At 39.7% G+C, this 21730-nt stretch overlaps 1 protein-coding gene across 2 annotated transcripts in view; it reads left to right on the forward strand.

Annotated features, from left to right (window-relative positions):
• The window catches only part of LOC123862956 (RNA-binding motif, single-stranded-interacting protein 3), a 1542535-nt gene that overhangs the window by 783815 nt on the left and 736990 nt on the right, over positions 1–21730 (forward strand). Inside the window, exon 1 of one of the 2 annotated variants that reach the window (XM_064588881.1) lies at positions 14519–15277. The exons of the other annotated variant lie outside the window; for it this stretch is intronic. Within the exon in view, the coding sequence (XP_064444951.1) occupies positions 15203–15277 (75 nt within the window). The 5' untranslated portion in view covers positions 14519–15202. Of the gene's footprint in view, positions 1–14518; positions 15278–21730 lie in introns of those variants that run through there. 2 annotated transcript variants of the gene reach the window in all.

Here is a 21730-nt window from a genome sequence, read left to right on the forward strand (position 1 = left end):
AGAGGGAAGTCAAGTGCAAAGGCTCCCAGGTGTGAGTATGCTGGCCTCTTGGAGGGAATGTAGGGAGGCCAGTGTGGGTGCTAAACGTGAGCAGCAGAGCATGGTGGGATGAGCAAGGTGGTAGGAGGATCACACTGGGTCTTGAGTCCTTTCTTGCCTGCCGTACTATCATTGTTACTTTGTTCTTACAGATCTTGAAGATGTTTATATCTTCCAGAACGCCCTTTTAGCACAGAAATGCCCCCAAGGAGAGCAAGACCTTAAGCTCATTATCATTGTGATGTTAATTTTTTCAGTTAACTTTTGGAGATTGATGGATAGCCAGCAAAAATTTGATTGAAAAGGAGTGTCTAGGTGGTGAATTAAGGAAGGACAGTGTTATCAGAGAAAAGAGTGTGATAATTAATGTAGGTGAGAAGATAGATAACAAGTTTAATTTATGTTGAAGACAATTACATCTTGCCTGACTGATTTTAATTCCCTTTCAAGTCCCCCTTCCTTTTCAGAAGGACTCCAGGTCTGGTCTACGCTCCATTCTCCAGCCATTCTCACACTCCATTCTCCAGCCATTGCCACCATTGGCTTGGAGCCAATGACCTTTCCCCTAGGTTCAGAGGGAGGTGTGTCTTACATAGTCTGAGCCAATCGTTACAGCTCCATCTCCCTCATCAGTGAATGTGTTAGGAAATTGCATGTGATCCATTTTGTCTAGTGAAACATGAGGAGCAGACCGTTGGGGCCTGGGGCTTCTAGTAAGGTTTCTTACATTTTTAGAGGATACCAGAGGAAAAAGAGGCTACTGGAGGATCTACTCTTAGGACACTACCCATTGATGATCTATACTAAACAAGGATGGCAGAGACGGGTGCTGCCGTAAATATGTTTTTTCCAAGGGCCAGTACAGCATAAGACTTAAGCATGCAAATGCATTGCCAAGATTGCTGCATCATACAAATTAGGATTCAAGTCAGCTTGAGTCCTACAGAGGCTTGGGGCCTCTAAGCTAATTTATGGTGACCTGCAGAGGCTAAAATGAGGCAGAATCTGGACTATCCTACTAATTATGAGACTCTGGGAATGACTCCTGAGTCATTGGTAAGGTAGGATATTTAAAGCTGCAATGTTTAATATTAACTTATTCAAATACACATCAAGGCACAATCTTAGTTCTCCTCCATTTTCTTGGCATAAACATAGCATATAATCTGCCAGCCTATATATATCAGGATGGACTTGGTATGTTGCTTATCTGTCCTATGACAGGGAAAGAAAATGAAGGGTGGGGGAATAGTATGTTCTCATGTGGATAGTCTGCTGGTGTGACTGTCAGCGTTGTGGTGGTGATGTCCTAAGTCTTTAGAGTTTGGGTACCCCCACCCCCTGAGGCAAGGGGGCAGATAGTCCATTTGAGATGTGATCCCCTGAAGCAGGAGTGAGGGAGTGGGGAGAGGGGAAGGAGAAAAGTTCAATGTAATGGTGTGTTATCAAGGTCACCGCCAAAAAGATTGCAGAAAAAGAAAAAAAAGCTGAGGTTGGTCAGTGGGGCTCAGTTTTATGGAGAGATCCTGAGAAGTTATGGACGGACTTCTAGAATTGTCTGCCTGAAGGCTGGGAGGCAGCAGCATTTCTCTACTAGCTCCTGTTCGCCGCTGGTTTGGTGTTGGCTTGGTGCCCTCACCCTGAGCCTGCAGCCCACCACCTCCGGCAGCCACTTCTGAGAGATGGCACTGGGCATTTGCAAGGTGAGCCTGTGCTTGCGCGGAACTGTTCCCTAGAGCTTAGGTGGCCAAAGGGATGTGACTTCGGGCCACCAGCGTTCCTGGGGTTTTGTCTGGGTATACCTTAAAAAAATACACCTTGACTTGCAGTCCTTAAAGAGCATTTGGGGGCTTAGGGCTTAAGACTTATTAGGTTTGCCCTACGTAGGTCTATATTTTAATTCATCTATTACGTACCTATTATGCTCTAGGTGCTGGGGAAACAGAAATGGATAGGATACCTTTTAAGATTCCAGTTTGTTACAGGAGATAAGCTCATTACAATTAAGTGTCTCACCTACTCAAATGAGATATACATAGAATGCCTAACATGGTAGTTTTGTGGGGAAAGCTGTTTTTATTCCCAACTAAAAAGGACTCTCCGGGGGGCGGTAAGGGTTGGGACGCGTGCACACACACACACACACATACATACATGTACGGATGTGTGCATATATCCATGTGCCCCTGTGTGTACGTGTATGTGTGTGCAAAATTCTTTCTTTCAGAAGAGGCATGGTTGTCTGCTTTATGTGAATTATTTATCCTTATTGTCAACATTCAAATCTAGAAGCATTATAAGATTCATGGAGTGCAAAATGATCACACAATAGACTGCTTTTAGTGAAAGTGTATTTTCTTCTCCATTCATATTTATGCTTTGGATGCTTTTCTATTTTTGGTTTTGTGGAAGCTATGTTCATTGAAAAAAAATATAAAAAAGCATCCATGAGGCTTATTCCTAGGTTAGAATTTGTATTTGGCCGAAGAAAACCTTTGCACCTGCCACTAAAGTGCATCCACTTCTGGGGTGGAATGCACCAGCTGTTCCCCAGCCTCCAACGGCACGCCAGGCAGTTCAGGACCGAGAATGAGGCATCATATCCCAGGCAGATTAAACTGGTGGGGAAATTTCAAGTCGACAGAATGCAATTACCCAAATTGAAATTAGGCCAGGGGCATATCAGGAGGCCCTTCCCATCTGTTGGGGAAAAGGATCACCAAATATCTAACAAGGGCAAGTGGTCAGGATCTTAGTTCTAGGAGTCATTTAAAAGGCAGGCACTTAAAAAATGTGAAAGGAAAACCGGACCCGGTGTCAAAATCATATCCGTTCACTGGAAAATAAATAACATTAGGCCTTGAGAGGATCAGCCTTTTCTGCTCTGGGAGGAAAGAAATGTTTATGGATGGGGTGGTTAAGTATTTCTACATCAGCTTTTCTTAGCAAGGACATGGTATAATGGACAATTGGTTATCCTGGATTTGACAAAAAGAGATTTCCCAAACCAAACATATTGAATCGAATACATTTATCCCTGGTCAGAATGGATAGATCCTCCCATTAAGACCTTTTGTAATAATGCTGTATGATTTTTCTAGGGACCCTGACACAACAGTGTTTCTTCACCAGGAAACTAATTTTTAAAGTTTTCAGCAAAAATAAATAAGCTGGATCTGGACAGCGGCCTTTACCACTGTCTGAACCATGGGATCCCCAGGTCCACATTAACATGGTGGTCCCTGCCTGTTTCCCTCTCCCTGGTAACGTGTGTACCTTCCTCCCAAGAGGGAAGAGAAAACTCTGTCCTAATCTTCAAACTGGTGTGAACCCAAGTATTGCCACAAGCTCCCCACCTACTTGTCAGAGAGAGATGAAGAATGGGCATCTGACCCCAGATCATGGTTGGATGGGAGTCCATGCAAGGGACTATTTGATTCCATGCAGCCAATCCTGACAAGCTCTCAGTTCTCTTTCCCACTGGATGTGGAGAGGAAGGAAAAGAGATGAGCCGGTAAGGGGCCTTATTCAGCATTATTATTTTTTTTTTTTTTCCCTTTGTGGAAGTGGTTCACTTTTAACTCTGTTTGCTTGCCAAGAACCTAAACCTTGCCTTGGGGAACCTGACAGTAGGGCCACTGCTGGAGGGGAGAAGGCAGGGTTAACTGACAAATTGAGCGCAGCTGTCCATTGTGGAGGGAGGGAGGAAGCTACAGGCAGGCCATGTGCACACTGAGTTACTTGCAGCCTCTCTGTTCCCCCCGCATACACACATGTACCTGTCATTGTGGCAGTTAAGGTAGGAGATCAGGAGTCCAAAAGTCCAGGGACTTCACACTGGTGTCTCCCGTCCTGCCATGCCAGACCTTCCTGGAAGGTCTCCTGAGATGAGCTCAGTGTGACCAATGGCCCATCCTAGTCATAAGTGACCATTTTTCTTAACTCTGAACAGGTGTAAGCATTTGCTTGTACTTGCTAGATTCTGACCTGAGCTTTACCTTTTTTTTTTAATTAATTGACAGAACCGATTTCTTACGTTTTTTTTCTTTCTTGATAGTTTGTAACAAAGTTTATCTCTCACAGAGGAAAACAGAGAAGTTATTAGTTAATGTTATCCAGAGCTCTGCAAATGTTAAAACTTGACATTATTATTTAGAGGTGTAGCTTGTATTAATTACCTCTTAGTTTTACTAGCCCTATATAACAGGCTACCTTCTGCACATTTTATGTGAAAGCTGGTTTTCTGAAAGGGTAAAAGTTGTTGAAGCAGGGAATGAAATAGGTGCTAAGTTTTATTTCCTGCTAAATGATTCTCCTCAAGGTAGGTAAACTTTCAGTAGTTAAATTGCTAAAAATGAAGATTCTACACTACAAGAACAAATCTCCAAGAGACAATTATTTGTCTGTGTTCTTAGCATTTATGAGTCTCAGTAAACAGTACATTTATGTTCCCCCCATTACCTTCAGTCATAAACTTCCTTAAAGAAACACGAATAATTATGTTTCCTGACTGCATAATGAGCGTAAACATTCAGAATACTGAAAGCCTCTCGGTGGGATGGATGGTGCATCTAGACTTCCAGGGATGGAACTGTTTTCGAGGCACGGGCAAAAATGTCAAGCTAAGCGTATGGCCGTGATTTAGTGCTGTTCACAGAGATGTCATCTCTAGAAGGCAAATCATAATTTGTGGGGCTATTTTTGGAGTCGGGGCCTCCCAGCCTGCAGCTGCTGGGAATCGCGGGGAGTCACACAAAGCCCCTGGCTCATGTGTGTCAAGCTTGTGCTCTTGGCCTGAGCCTCGCTATCCACCCCAGGGGCCAGCCATTGTATCCCTGTGGCCAAAAAGACGCGGTCTCATCTTAGTTCAACCAGTGCATCCCAGCCTCATGGAATATCGAAGTCAGGAAAGGACCTTAGATGACCTCATTACAACCTGCATGTTACACGTGAGGCTCCGGCTGGGGAATCCATCTGGCCAGCGTCAATCTCCAACCAGCAAGTTTCACGTCTCCTGGCTTTGGGTTTTGTACTCTTCAGTATTGTCCTTTGGGTCAAGAAGGGGACATAGGTTAGAGGGTAAGAAATAGATGAAGAAAAGAGAGTGAATTAGGAAGACAAGAAAAGTAAATTTGAGGGAATTACATTTTTCCTTTGTAGTTCATGTGAGTTTCATTATTCCTGTATCGCAATCAGAAAACACATCAATGCAACTTTTCCACCACCAGAAATGTGCAAATGGAAATGAAAGGAAATAAGACAATTGTATATTTTCTAGATCAGCACTTTTCAAACTATCTGTCATGAAAGACAGGTTTTTGTTTATTTCTAATTGACCTTAGCTGATATTTCTGTAATGTACAATAGCAACTACTGGAAAGATGAAGTGCAGACTTTCAAAATACAAGTCCAAACTTTTATTTCTTGGAGACAAGAGACATAAAATTCTTCTGACAAATTACTATAAAGTTGCTAGGCACTTATTCTCGATCCCTGTACACACTGGTCATGGACACAGGAGAACTGCCTTGGTCTCCTTTTCTCTTGTATTTTGCGCATTTGTCTGGTTCTCTTAAGGTGGAACTTTCTGATACCAGGGATGGGATCTGGGCATCTGTCATTCTTGACAGGTACTTTATTGTACTGAATAACAACTTAAGAAAAAAAGTTTAAATGTTTCCTCATGTAAAAAGAAAAAAACAAGTTTACCATTATAACAAAACCAGAGATTCTGGAACACTGTATGGATTCATTTCAGGGACACACTGTGGTACAACTAACTCTCTTAAGAAACTTAATATGAGGACATTTTTGGTTTACCTGGTTTGAGTGTAAAGAGGAATGGAAATATTAAGCATTGCCAGTTGTCATTAAATTTGAACTTTCTACCAATTCTTGTATCCTCTGAAAGGCCTCTAAACCTTCTCAGTGCATCAATTAGGATTAAGTTTGCTAGCTTTAGGAAATAAAAAATACATAACACCTAGGTAAACTTAAATCTCAGACAAGCATCGAGTACTTTTTATAAGTATGGCCCAAATATTTCATGGGATATGCCATGTGCAATATTTGGGACATAACTTGTATTAAAAATATATTCATCCGGGTGCCTGGGTGGCTCAGTTGGTTGAGCGACTGCCTTCGGCTCAGGTCATGATCCTGGAGTCCCGGGATCAAGTCCCGCATCGGGCTCCCTGCTCGGCAGGGAGTCTGCTTCCCCTCTGACCCTCCCCCCTCTCATGTGCTCTCTCTCTCTCATTCTCTCTCTCTCAAATAAATAAATAAAATCTTTAAAAAATATATATATATATTCATCATTTGTCTGAAATTCAAGTTTAACTGGGTATCTTGTATTTTATCCAGTGATTCTTCTTTTTTATTTTTTATTTTTAAAAATTTTTAATTGAACTGTAGTTGACATACAATATTATATTAGTTTCAGGTGTACAGCATAGTGATTCTAATTAGGAGTAGCCTTTTGGCCTGGGTTTCTGCAGATGTTTCTAGAGAGAAGAATCAGCCCAGCCAATCAAATCTGGCCATATTGACCCGACTTGCTTAGCTGTTGGCAGCTGGAGGCTGAATGGTCAATACAAAGTAATGATATTCCTTTTAGAAAAATGTGTTTCTCATGTGACAAAGCAGCTACTCATCTCTCCCTACATTTAGGTGGTGTTTTCCACCTAAAAGTAGGTTCATTGTTGGCATAAGTCATGGCAGAAGATGTGCTTGAAAGAAGGCCACAAGAATCTGCCAGCTACGTCAGGACAAAGTTGGCTCAATGGGCTGCAAATAGTGGAATTCTTTGCATGGACATATACAGGGAGGCATAGTGACAGAACCCCCCCCCCAAAAAAAAATCCCTGTTCCTATAGCATATTATAAGCAAACTGACATTTACAAATAAACTCATGAGTAACTTAGAAATGCAAAAGCAGAATTAGTGGATGTTAAAAAAATTAGTGTTTTGGATACTCATGTAGGTTTACTGTAATGCTTTTGAAGATATGTCCTTCACTATGGGTAGCTGTTTTTCTTTCATTAAATGAAGATATTTGGTTTTATGCCTTAAATCAGAGTTTTGACATTTTTTGGATATAGAATCTATGCTCCTAGACTTTTTTTTTTTTAAGATTTTATTTATTTATTTGAGAGAGAGAGCACAAATGGGGTGAGGGTCAGAGGGAGAAGCAGACTCCCTGCTGAGCAGGGAGCCCAATGTGGGACTTGATCCCCGGACTCCAGGATCATGACCTGAGCCGAAGGCAGATGCTTAACGACTGAGCCACCCAGGCACCCTATGCTCCTAGACTTTAAAGAAAGATGAACTTTTCTTAAAGTGGTATCTGTTTCAGGTAAGAAGGAAATGGCTATTTAAAATACACACGTAATTTATTTTGATGTTGTCATATCTGGGTGTTTAAAAATGTTCTGTCAGCTAAAAACGAAAAAACATACTTAGGAATATACTTATCTAAAAATTCTTTCAAAAATAATGTTTATTTTAAATAATGAAATTTACACTCATTTTAAGACAAATTGGAAAAATGCCGAAATTTTTTTGGGGAAAAGAAGAAAGTAAAGTCACTAATAGCACTACCATGGAGGAAATGTTTCCACTGTTGTTACTTTGATGTGGTTCTTCTATTCTCTTGTCTATGTGTTTTTATTTCATAAATGAAAACCTACTGTGTATACAGGTTGTATTCTGATTTTTCCATTAGCTATTTGATTTATGCATTTCCTATATGTTAAAATGTTCCCTAAGTATCATTTTCATGGTTGAATCATACTCTATACTGCGATTTATTTAACCAAACTAGAGTTGGACACTCAGGGTTCTCCAATTACTTATTCCTAAACGTCTAGTGATGATCTGTTTTAGATTCCTAGAACCAAAATTACTGGGTGACAAGGATGAAGATTTTTAAGGCTATACATTTTGTTAAGCTCTATTAAAAAACATTATAGACATTTATTAGGAATTTATGAGTGCCCATATCACTGAACTTAATTGCTGCCATTCCTTTCATTTTATTAACCTGTTGTATTTGTCAGGGTTCTCCAGAGAAACGTAACCTGTAAGATGTGTTTATATGCAGAGAGAGTCTTAAGGAGTTGGCTTACGTGACTGTGGGGGCTGGCGGATCCCAAAACTTCAGGGCAGGTTGTCAAGGCTGGAGACTCAGGAAGAGTTGATGTTGAGTCTAGAGTCCAAGGGCAGTCTGGAGACAGAATTTCTTTCTTCTTTTTTTTTTTTAAAGATTTTATTTATTTATTTGACAGAGAGAGACACAGCGAGAGGGGAACACAAGCAGGGGGAGTGGGAAAGGGAGAAGCAGGCTCCCCGCAGAGCAGGGAGCCCGATGCGGGACTCGATCCCAGGACCCTGGGATCATGACCTGAGCTGAAGGCAGTCGCTTAACCAACTGAGCCACCCAGGTGCCCCAGAATTTCTTTCTTCTTAAAGGATCTCAGTCTTTATTCTTAAAGCCTTTACCTTTTTGGATGAGGTTCACCCTCATTATGGAGAATAATGTGCTTTACTCGGAGTCTACTGATTTAAATGTTAACCACATCAAAAAATACCTCACAGCAACATCTAGACTGGTGTTTAACCAAAAGACTGGGCACTATAGCCTAGCCAAGTTGACACATACAATTAACCATCATGTCTGTGGTCCAAATAGAGTTTATGCTATTTGATAGAAGGCCATGTTCTTTTTTCCCGCTTTTCTCTCTGTTCAGTGCCATCTGTTTCTATGAAGACACACTGACTTATTTAGACTTTTATGTATACTGTGAGTTTTCTGTTGTAAACACAAAGATTATCTTAATCCAGTTTTGGAACAAAACATTTAAGATGTCCATCAAATGATGCTGAGAAAAAAATCTGGGTTTGGGCTTTATGCAGACATGAATTAGGAACATTCCTCTACCATGTTATAACTGGATGAACTGGATAGGATAGCTAAACCCTTTCCTTCTTAATTTTCTCAACTGTAAAGTATGGAGAATCATACCTACTTTCCAGGAATTTATACGTTTTAACTGAGGAAACCTTTATGAACTTCTAGTACAGTGTCTAGTGTATAGTAGACCATCCATACTTTAGTTCCTTTTCTCCTTGAGCTTCTTTTTCTCTTAAGTATCTTTCTTAACTTAGTACCCCCTCCTTATAGTCAGTACAGAAAAGCCTTCCCCTCCTCTGAACATTTAGTAGTTACACTTATAGCAGTTCTCCTCCCGGAATAATGTACATTTTGAGTACATGCCTCATTTCCCTTCTACTTCATGAAGTATTGCATTTTAACCACTGATAGATAAAAAAGATAATTTTAGACGAACATTTTACTCCTTTATCTAACAAACATTTATTAAATGTATATTAAATCCCAAGGACTGGGTGCTGAGGATATAACAGTGGAGATGACAGATAAATTCCTTGTCCTCCTGAGCTTAGATATTAGTGGGGACGATGCTCAAAGAAGGAAATCAACAAGTATAAAATCAAACTATGAGTACTGTCTTATTAGTCAGGGCAGGCTAAGTGATGCTGTGGTAAGTCACCAAATCTTATTAGCATAATTACAACAAAGGTTTATTTCTTACTCATGACAAGTCAATGGCCGGTCCCGGTGACTATTTGTTCTAAGCCTTTCAAGATGCTGCCTCCATATAAGCACATGCTTCCATCAGGGAAGAGTGGGCTGGTGAATCAAATAGCAACAGTTAAAAGCTTGTACATATGTCACTTCTGCTTTATATTTTATTGGCCATAGCAAGTCACATGGTCATGCCTAATTTCAATGAAGTGGAGAAATGTGAGTCTTGGTAATCCTAGTGGTAAAGGAGAAACATATGTGACTACCACAGTATTAAGTACTATGAAAAATGTATGTAAAGAGGAAGAGGATAGTTAAGTATCTTTTAAAAAGATAATAAAAGCAAAATAAATATGGGTTTTGATGTATATCATTGCTTAGATTTATAATGAAGTATGTATTTCAAAAATTGGATCAACTTAAAATTATTTAATATCTGTTATTAAAATTTGGTATTCAGATAAGAGGAAAGGCATTTAGGTCATTTATGTATGACTGATGTTTGATAGATACTGAGATGCTAAGTCTACTTGAGGACAAGGGTGATAATTTTTATATTGGTATTCTTGGTTATTTAGGCACATAGTAAATGCTCAGGAAAACTTTGTTGAAATTAATAATGTTCATTGTTTTAAATTATTCTTGCTCCTCTATTTGATTGACTGTCTTGAGATATAGTCCATTATAATTTTGCTCTGAAGCTTGAAATTTTCTTCCAAGGCCATTTTTTATTGTCTTTATCTACATTAAAATTTTACATTTAATTATAGTTCAAATTTGGACCATCACTAGTGGTCTCTTTCTCCTAGTTTGTCTCAGGTATGTTCCTAAGCCCTGGATAAGTATCCAGTAGGAGAAAAGACATTTGTAACACTACTTTACTATCAGAGTTTGTGATCTACCATCTTGTCTTTTTTTTTAAACTAACTTTTATCTTTAATAACCCTTTGGCAACTGCTGTGTTGGAAAGGGATTTCCCAAATTTGAATGAAGAGGGCAACAAATACCAAATTGTGGTTTTATTTGTTTGTTTTAATTTATTCAAGGTCATGAATGTCTTGAAGATAGAATAGTATACTTGCTTTCAAAGATAGCACAATTCTTCTTCTTATTATTATTTGGCTTTTCTCTCTACTGTTCTTTTCTTTTGCTATTGACTATGCCTTTGTCATTTAAAAGATAAATCACCCAAAGAGAGGACCCAGTTATTCTTTGAGTGGATAGGTCAAGAGCAAACCAGAAGAGAATCTCCATCTCTACTGTGTTTCAGTACCATTACTTCTCTATCTCTGGATAGAATGTCTGAGATGTTGTCTCTACCCTAGTAAGCAAGGACTTGTCTTAAATGAGTGCCTCTCCCATCTCTGCTGTGAATCACGTGAATCTGTAAGAGCCCATGCTCTTCGTTTGCTGCTCTTGGATTTATACAAAATTTGTTTGTTAGTTGGCAAATGGGACACAGCTGGCTTCTGATTTAGAGAGTGCCTTAAATTAGTTACCTCCTACCTTAACTTGATCATTTAAATGGAAAGTGCTACTTCTCCAACAGAGCAGACATGATATAAGAACCATTTCTGACATGAGTATCTTGCCTCCACAATTGTGATTGCTACTGGTATCTCTGAAGGAAAAAAAAATAATAAAACACAGGTTTTACAATTCTCACAAGTGGTAAACTGTCTTTGCATTATTTAAGAAAAGCTTTAAATGTTCAGTGAAAGTGCTTAGGCTAATGACAGTTGATGCCAAGAAGATAGCAATAATCCAATGAAATAGAATAACATTTTCGAAAGTGGCAATTTGTGTAGAAATTGCAGAAAGCATCAACACATGCTGGGACTTTACATATAAGTGAGCTATAGCTTGGGTTGAGGAGTTATTTATTTGGTCTTTCATTTGTAAATAAGACACTGTTCCTTTCCTTCCAAGGAGTAGCTAGGCCAGTTGTTAATAAAAGAATACTGGTATCCTTTGTTCATTGTGGCAAAATTGCCAGCAGCAACCGAGGATCCTAATCTTTTAAGTCTTGCTTTTTGGAGGAACCTCAGTAAGTCCTTTTGGAGGACAGCATTCTATAGTTGAAGATGACTAGATCTGCAGTCAAAATACTTGGATAGAGTCCTGGCTGTACTATTAATTGTCATTAATTTAGCTTTCCTCACCAGGTTCCCGCTAAGGCTTATATGATCTGGCCCAGGGTACCTCTCCAGTCTCGTTTGATAGTCTTAACTCCTCTTTGCTCCATTTCAGCCCCTGTGCCATTTCTTGTACATGTCAAAGACATGTTCTTGCTGCCAGGCCTTCTTTACTTACTGTTCTCTCTGTCTGGGATGATCTCCCCCCAGATACGAGCTGACATTTATTGAGCAGATCCAGTATGTTCCAAGGCGTTATAAATGCTTTGCATGTTAATCTTGGTGAATTCTCATGGTAACGGTATGAAGTGTGTAGTGACATTGGACGGATGAGGAAAGGAGGCAGAGTGATCTGGCAGAGGCAGAATTGCAACGAAGGCAGTTTGGGTGGGAGCCAAGACTCTCACAAGAAGTGCTCTCATAATACCCAACACCCAGGGTGTGGTTCCCAGCCTTTCTTTAACCCCCCAGCTCTTTCTTGGTGAGCATTCCCTGACTATCATATTGAAAGTGGAATCCCTGTGATTCTGTTTCTCTTTACTTAGCTTTATATTTCTGAACAGTACTACATATTACCTGATTTATATGGCCTGTTCACTTGCCTATCTCCTTCACTAGAATACATATTCTATGAAGGATGGACATTGTACTGATCTGTGTTATCACTCTAGCCCCTGCATCCGGAAATGTACTAAAACATAGTGAGAGAAGGATATGAGTTGGGTTGGAATTCTTATCGTTTGTAAGATATCTTATTCTTCAAAATTTGCAGAGCACCCATTTTGTGCCAGATTCCATGACAGTTTTGCAAATATGAAGGTGAATGAGAATGATGGGACCTCCTACTTTCCTGCTTTTCCTGATGCTTTTAGGGCATCATAGAAGAAACGAAAATGCTATTAACAGGCAGTTGCCCCGGATAAGCAATGTATTAGGGCAAATGTAAGGTGCAGCAGGGAAGCGAGGGTTCAGGGAAAGCTCCTCCGAGCGAGGGTTGATATCCATACTGAGAGCTGAAGGATGGGCTGAATGGGGAGGCAAGACCACTCTGGGGCAGAGCAGATGACAGAAGGCCCTGAGAGAGCGTATTCCAGTTCAAAAGCATTTCACTGTGACTCAGGTAATAGACTGTGAGGGGCGGAGTTTACGGTCTGAGTCTGGAGGATGAAGTTGAGTTTTCCAGTGTCTTGAAAACTATTCTAAGGAGTCAGGACTTTATTGTCTGAGCAATGAGATGTCACTGAATGATTTTTAAAACAATATAGTTTTGATTTAGTATCTGATTCAGTTTACCACCTCCAGCCAGATAAGTTGGCAGCATTTCCACTTTCTGGATGGGGCAAGTGAGGCCCAGAAAAACACATTTCAATGTTGGTGGAGTTGATTTTTCTTAAGGACAGTGATATCAGGGTTTCTAACTCATACCCTCCCACCCTCTCTCCTTCTTTCTGGTTGGTGTTCTTATCAAAAGTCAAGCATAAAACTATTTACCCACCATCGTTATCTTTCTCCAAGGAACATCCATGCACTCACACATCCAATAATCAGACCCCTAGGAGAAGCCAGTGACTTCAGGGGTGGGCAGGGCTGGAATGTGGATGGACACCATATTGTACACTGGGCTGGAATTCTCTGTTCTTCTTCCCTAGGAAGCTGGATTTGTACCAGGAACCTCTTATCTGAAAAGGCAACTCTGGGCTGTGGAGAACAGAGCTGGTTTGACAAAGTGGAGAGGAGCTCAGTATTGGTCTGCCCACGCTTTGGGCATGTGTGAGCACTCACAGCAAAACACGGCTGGCATGTCTAATTTTAGCCTTGACTGCCTTGAAAAGGGACCCTTAAAGGAAATATATTTTCTCTAAAACAATTTGTACCATAACGTAATAGCTTATAGACATGTCAGAATATTACTTATTATTGGTGGGGAAAAACTCTGCCAAGTAATTATGATTTTTTTTGTGATGATATCAATAAAGTGATTAAAGCATCCATGAATCAAAACAATCATAAAGAGGTAGGCAGCGAGAGAACCCCTGATTTTATTTATAAAGACACCCGTAAAACTAATGGGATTCCTCCTTTGCTGTTTACAAAATGGATATAAGGATAAGAATGATCATTTCTGCTATGGGAAGTTGGTCATTGTGATCTGATGATGCATGGCTTGCTTGCCAATAGTAGTCCTGGAGTAGACTCTCGAATTTCTTCAATACTTAGCATCCTCCGTGTCTTCCGAGACGTATAAGGTTAGTTTCTGAACCAGGTCTTGGATTCATCTGGCTTTCGTATTTTAACAGGTTTTGAAAGCATCCGGGACACACTTTTTCCATTTTAACCAGCAAGGGTTGTCCCTCTGCTTTTATTTTTGTCTCTCTCTTCCTTCCTCCCTTCGTCCTCCCTTCCCTCCCGTGGTCTTCTGTGTTTTGTTTAGCAGTGTGGCTTACCTTGTAACTTGGCAAGAAAAAAAAAGAGGGCAGCTCTTGTGGTGGGGTAGATGGAGGGAAGGATAAGAAATAATCCACCACCCGCATTTGAGTTGCCTGGGTTCAGTTCCAGCGGCAGCAGCTTTGCTGCAAAAATTGCTTTGCTATTCGAGATAGCCAGCAGAGGGAATCGGAACTTTGCTTGCAGCAGGGGTTGAAGCAGGCTTTTTTTTTTTTTCTTGGAGGAAATACTGCAGCCTTCTGGACTGCGTACGCTGCTCCCTGGAGAGGCTCTCTCGGTTCCACCCACCGGCTGGAAGGAGGGGAAGTGAATGAAAGGACAGGACAAGCCCCGAACACCATGTCACTCTGGGAGGGAGACAGCAGCAACTAAGCTGTGCAAGGTTTTTTTTTTTCTTTCTTTTTCTTTTCCCCTTTCTTTTTCTTTCTTTTTTTTTTTTTTTTTCCTGTTTCTTCTTCCTTTCTCTTTCTTTCTTCTTCTTCTTCTTTTTTTTTTTTTTCTTTTTCTTTAAGGTGGGGAAAGAGACAAACAGGAGACAGGAAGCTGATCTGCAAGGATTCGGAGTTGTGCTAAAAGGACTTTGATTTTTTTTTTTTCTCTCTCTCTCTTTACAAACGCTGGCAATTGACATCACTCCACACAGCCTGGTAGAGAACAAACTGCCTCATCCCAAGTGGACCCTAGCAGCTGGGGGAAGAAAAGCACGATCTGGGAGGCTGTGTTGTTGTTGTTTTTTTTCCCTACCGATACCCTCCTTTTTTCTTTTTTCTTTCTTTCTTTCTTTTTTTTTTTTTTTTTGGTGTGTTTCTTTTTTAAATTCTTGCCGTGTTGGAACTAGCGAGTGGTGGAAGACGAGGGATCTCTGAAGCCTCATCAGTCATCGGGACTGTCAGGAATAGTGGTTTAAGAGGAAGCTCGGCCTGGGGCACTATACCCTGTCATCCAGTTCCCTGCCTCGGAGATAAAGATTCCAGCTACATGGGCAAACGCCTGGATCAGCCACAAATGTACCCCCAGTACACTTACTACTATCCTCACTATCTCCAAACCAAGGTATGGCTCGACCCACAGTCTGGCAAGCAATGTGGTATCCTTCTGCACTCGGGATGGGAAACAGACAGGCATGTGGATTACTATTTACCTCCCCTTCCCCATCACCTCTTCCTGGTTCTTTGAAATTAGTAACATACCAATGGAGTTAATGAGGCAGAGGAGACTCTAAGAAGAAAGCAAGCCCGGGGATGGTGGTTTTCTCTTTTCGGAGAGATAATAGTTTCGCTCGTGTCCCTTTGTTGTTATTTGGCAACATAAAAACGTTCCTGATATCCGTACTAAAGTGCTTTGCGGATGGACAGGGTTGTTAGAAAGGAGATCGTAACAGTGATGATCAGGCACAAGAATACAATTTCAGGGGCTTTTCTGGTGAGCTGTTCTTTGTTTGCGGCTCTACAAGGTTTTTTCCCACTGGATAGGACACACCAGGGTGGGGGCAACTAAAACTTTTAATCACTGAGTATAGGATGAAAGAAGGGTGTGGGAAGGTATAGTCCAGCTAACTAAAGTCCCTAAGAGTTTGTTTGGGTGTGTTTTTGTTTTTGTTTTTGTTTTTTATTTGCCTTACATATTTGATTTTATACTGAGGACGATTGAGACGCTAGAGACTGAATTTTAGAGCTTTTACAGTGATGTTCTTTACTTTTAGAAGCTCTGTTTTTCTGTGCTGGCTGCCATCCGGAGGCCTGGGTCTTGAAACAGGATGAAATGTAACTGATGATAATTGGACATGAATTGGTTAAATACTTGAGTCTTTCTGTGTGTGCTCAAATGATCACTACGGGGTCAGTGGCAAGCCCACGTAACTAAGCAGTGGGCAGTGCCAACGATGAACTTTATCCTGCAGTTCAGACATGAAAGACTCTCAGGTGTGAAATCACTGCTCCAATTTGTCCATTACATTGGACTTGATTCAGGGGGGTGGGGGGGTGGGGATGTTGGTAGAGTTACCACTTTGAATGCATGGATTGTATTTCGCATGGATTGTATTTCTTTACAGATGATATTATTTTGTATCACATTAGCCAGACTCCACTGTCTTCTTAATAAATAAATATGCCCAGAGTGAACAAGGCGTGCCTGAGTGATCTGTGCCGTCACCAGGACTCGTTGATGTGATTAGTATTTGGTAATTCATGCTGTAGTTAGCTCTTACTTATTCTGTCTCATCAAACAATGCCTATTTGTAAACCAGACCAAGCAGCAGACTTTCAGAATTATATTTAAAATTGTTGCTTTTTTCCCTTTCTGTTTCAATCGTCTATGACTCGCCCTGCCCCTCCAAGGTCGACTCGCACGTTGCTTTTTGCCTTTGCGAGCATTTAGTTTGTGCGGCTGCTGCTTAAGTAGACCAGCCTTCCTGCTCCAGTGCCTCGAGTTTTAACTCTTTGGGGGATTGGGTCAAGAGTGCTGCCTGCCTTCGTCAAGGAAATGGCAAAGCAAGGACAAGTTAAAAAGAGGAAATTTATAGTCACTTCTCATCCCCCAAAGAAACAAAAACAAGCCCAAGGGTTCCATGAAAAATATCGGACATTCCATCCCTTTTACTCATTTGGCTAAATTTTTCCAAATGTTTCAAAATTCACGCTTTCTTTTTGGTTCTTGTTTTTTACTATGAAGTATATTCAGAGAGGAAACTTTAGATAAAAATGAATGGAATAATGGAATAATTGCTTTCCTGCTTGATACTTCTTTTAACTTATTACTAGCAGGAAATAATGTCGTGCACATTATATTAAGGACAGGATGCTGGATGAGCTACACTGATGGGAAGTGTGTGTGTGTGTGTGTGTGTGTGTATGAGAGAGAGAGAGAGGGAGAGAGAGATTGGGGTAAAGAGAGAAAGTGGAGTGGTGAGGGAAAAGAGGAGAGCCTGAAAAATATAGAGGGAATTTAAAAAAAAATCTGTTTTGGGGTCCTGTGTAGTTTAGTGTTGTGTAGACAGGCGGCATCTGGATCTTGTTACTTTCAAGCTAGTCAAAGCCATCAACTTCTGGAACATTTTTAAAGAAGCTAGATCCATTAGGTGACCTAAGCTGATATTCGGGTAATCAGATCAGGGTGGTAGGGAATATAAGATCAGCTACTTTGGCTATCGTGGTAGTTCATATTGATTATTATGTTGTAAAATTTCGGACAGTGCTGTGATGTTGTCGAATACTGTTACGGTAGTTACGAAATGACAGACATTAATAACATTCCTGGAAGCTGAAGATGTGAAAACGTGCCCTGGTTTGAAACTTGGGCACACAGGGAATGGGAAGAAGAAGGGCCAATCATACTTTAAAATGTGGGGACTTTCTGACAGCATGAATACTCTGTAAGAAAGTTCTATCATGACCCAGGATAGCATGAAAACAACTAGGTTATTTCAGTATCATGTTTTTGTTCCTTTTATACTTATATCTTAAAATATAATCTATACTATTTTTTGAAGGAAATACATGCTGCTCGTGTTTATTTGGTAAGCCTTGGTGGAATTCATAAAATTTACGGTCCTTCTAGCCTTGGATTATAGTTATAGTCTATTTTTAAACTCATAGCTATTTGAAATGATGCTGATATATAAAGAATACTTATGGTTGATAAAAATAGAGTTCTGTGGTTGACAATAAAATATTCTGGGGACATCATAACTTAAGCTGTCCTACAAATTCAGGTGTTTTTAACTAATCAACAAAAAGCCATTTACTGACATTAGTTTGGGGTGAAAAATCTTTATGGAGTTTTTAAAGAACTGAAAGACTTATTATTGTATTCATTCAGAAAGTACAAAATAGTGGACCTTCTCTTTCTACTTAAATATGTGTGTTAGATACAGCTGTTACTTTCTTATGATAAAACAAAATGAAAGTAGGATTTCTAAATAAATGGAAATGTTTCCATTTCCTCAAATGCAATTAAAGTTTTAGAAAAACTTGGGACACTTCCCTGCCTTCTCTGCTCCTCTTATTACCCATTACATGAGAACTAATCCATTAATTTTGTTGCTTAAAAGGAAAAGAGTTAGAAATAAGTCATTTATACTTTTCTCCCTTTGAATCATTTTCCAAATGCTTACAATATTATAGTAGACAAGTGTACATGTAAGTAAAATGGAAACCCAGTGACTAACTGATAGCTATATTGTAGCAGTGTTGTTCTAGTATGCTCGCTCTCCAAGACCCTGCTTTAAAAGTTGTCATTTGTCAGTTTTCTTTTGGGCATTTTTCCCCCCTATTAAAAGAAGCACTTTCAAAAAGAAACATTTGTGATTAGGCAGAAAAGAAGAAATCTTGGTGACATGTAATATTTATATCAGAGACATAGCTGGATTAAAAAACTCTTCATCAAAACGAATTTGCTGTTTGAAGGCCACCCAGGATAATCAGCAAATTTTAGAGAAGGGGGATCCAAAAAAATATTTCATTAGCTTAATGATAATATCCACAATCATGCTTGATTGAGTTGTAACCTAATATTTCTCAGTAATTCTGTGATAGCCCATTCAAAGCAACCAACCTGTTGCTATTGCATTGTGCGACCCAGAGTGGATTTCAATCTGAATTTGAGGTACTTTGTGGGGGGGAGGTTCTTGAAAAAGCAACTTAGTCAAACTAGGAAAGCTGGAAAGAGTGAAACATGATCACAGCCCAGTGAACTGACATTTTGCTGCTGAAAAATAGGTATTTCTCTCGTACATGATATTTGGAAAACTTCAGTCATCTTCCCAAAAGTTTAAAATTCATCCAAGCACACACAGCAAGCTTGTCCTTCCTTCCGTCTCCTTACCCTGACCAGGTCAAGATGTTTCTACCAATCCGGGGCATGGTTTCTACTCATGCTGCTTTCCCATCAGCCTCCTGCTTTCCCTTCTTTGGCCATCCGCTTCCCCTGAAGATCTTGCAGAAAGGGGTTTAGCCTGTGGGACCCAACAGGGTTTTTCTGGCTGGTGGGACTCAGATTGTATTCAGAGCCTGGTGGGAAGTTGGGGTCAGGTGTAGGGAGTTATTCATCAACTGCACACTGATTTCAAGCTGAGTTTCCAACCATCTGCAGCCTGGAAAACCGCCCATCTCCCAAAGTCTAGCTAGAGCCCAGTTGATTGTGCCATAGAAAGAGCAAACACTTGAAACACAAAGGACTAAGGAGTAGGCAGAGGAAGAGAGAGGCTCCTATGGGGCAAAGGATATTCTCAAAGATGTGAATGTACAGATCCTTCAAAAGCAAAACAGAACAACCCCTTAACATACTTCTTGCACATGAAAATGTAGAAAATCTTGCAGAGGGAGGGAATGAGTTTAGAATTTCCTTAGTACTTCCTGCCTCAGATTTGCATTGATAGCCAGAGTTGGTAACTTGCCAGTTTTAAAACAGCCTTGAAAACTCCCAAGTTCTGTTTTTCCTTTGAAAGGCTGAAACATACAAAACTGGTTTTCTAAAAATCTTCCAGCAACAGAACTTTTAGGTACAACTCCAACTATTTCTTTCGCTTCAGGGGGGTCATATGATAGCATGAAACCATGATCAATCTTGTTTGTCTCATTTTAGAATGTATGCAATTTTAATTGTCTTTAAATAAGAGAAATATCATAACAAGGGGACCACTCTCCCTTTCTAGTTGTCTTGTTTGCTTTTCTCCCCGCACTCTTTATTATCACTGGGACTGTCTTTTCTATAATACAGTCATTGTTTTCACAGCACTAAGTTTAGTGCCTACTTAAAAGGAGGAGATATGTAAAAAGTTCATGGTTTGTTTTTGTTTTTTTTTCTCTCCAGAATCATTGCAAATCAAAGGAAACCTCAGGTAAATGTATTCTAACAGTATCTTTCTAATGCAGTTTCCTTTCGCTTTCTCTCAATTTGGGAAAAGAACAATAGAATTACAACTCGAAATTATTTCTATGAAGTCATTAAATCTATTAGAGGGCTGGAGGTAGGGGTGATTTGTAGGGAGGGAGAGGCAAAAGAAGACAAGGAGGCTGTAAGTTCATCTCAGGTCTTCCTGGCTCCAGGAATTCTGGAAGGCTTCATTTTTGCACTAATATGATTTTACACAATCCTTTTTGACATTATCAGTCTTTTTGGCAGAAAGTCACAATTATGCCCAGGCCAAATTCTAAGAAAATCAGTCTTTTCCTTTAAAAGAAAATCTTTTTGGTGTCGGACTTCTTATTCAGAGTAAATGGTTGATGTTTATCCAAAATTGGCTTCGAGTACTGCATTAAAATTGTGTTTTGTAACAGTCTCATAAGCCACAGCTGTATGTGATTAAATAATGTAATATCAAAAGCATGTGAGAATAGACTTTTTTATACGATAGCTGTTACACAGCAAGAGAGCAGATGAAGCTGGAGGGAGAACGAGGGCAACAGGGTATTTATGTGTTGTAATACTTGCGTTGAGGATACACGTTGCTATTTTTTGCAGTAGTGGGAAAAATGCTGAACTCTCTTGGACGTGATTGAAAAATATGCTTTCTGAAAATGGAGATGGACATTTAAGACCAATTTTTATTTTAAATATAGAGTGCCATTTAATCAGAAAACACACATTTGCAGAAGGGTCCAAAACCAATGCAAATGGAAAGATCATCATGACTCCCATGTGGCACACATTCAAATAACAAAAGTGAATTTTTCATTTCTGCTTTGAAATCATAACTTTTTTCTCCTTTTTTTCTACTTTGATCTGTGGAACTCTTGTAAGAAAATCTTCAGGCCATTTATCCCTCAAGAAGAGTCATAGGTAATGATGATTAGTAACTTAGGGACAACAAAATAGGTGGTAGTATGATTATTTTTTAAGATATTTGAAAATATGATACTTGGTTTTGTATGCATATTATTCCTTGGTGGCCAGTGTTAAAAAGTACATACTTGTACAAAGAGACACAGCTTGTGGGTCTATCTCTTTAGCAAGATGTCATAGGAAAGGGATTTCTCTTTTTTATGGGATGATTAAACTATAAAGTTTTTGAAAAAAAATGATACCTATAATCTCCAGTTTTCTTGAGATTATGAATCTATAGATACTAATACTAATAAGAGATTTATTAGGAAGTCATTGTTTTCAGGGCTTTGAAAAAGCCTAGAGAGGTGGCCATCGGTTTTCAGATTTCAGACACTGAAAAGCAATTTGGAAAAGGGGGAAAAAAAAAGAGGGGTTCCCAGAGGTAAGTTGGATTTGGTTTTGTTTTGTTTTTCATGTTGATATAGGCAGCAAATTTGTTCAAATTTAATTTTTTTTTCATGTAGATTTATTGGTCAGGAAATATATACCATGTGGAATCAGATACCTGGATAAAGTTTGTAATTCAGAACATTGACATCTAATAGATAACAAAGACTATGGATAGTAAGTCCTGAGACATGGATTCTGGTTTTGTTTTGTTTTGTTTTGAGGGAGGGAATTCTCTGATTTGTGTGTCAGTGGATTGGTTTCTAGGTCAGGTTCTCTAAGATCTCTTCCAGG

The sequence above is a fragment of the Mirounga angustirostris genome, unplaced genomic scaffold (assembly GCF_029215605.1).
Source record: "Mirounga angustirostris isolate CCGP_5_RB_7025 unplaced genomic scaffold, mMirAng1.0.hap1 SCAF_1, whole genome shotgun sequence".
In the NCBI taxonomy this organism is placed as follows: Eukaryota; Metazoa; Chordata; class Mammalia; order Carnivora; family Phocidae; genus Mirounga; species Mirounga angustirostris.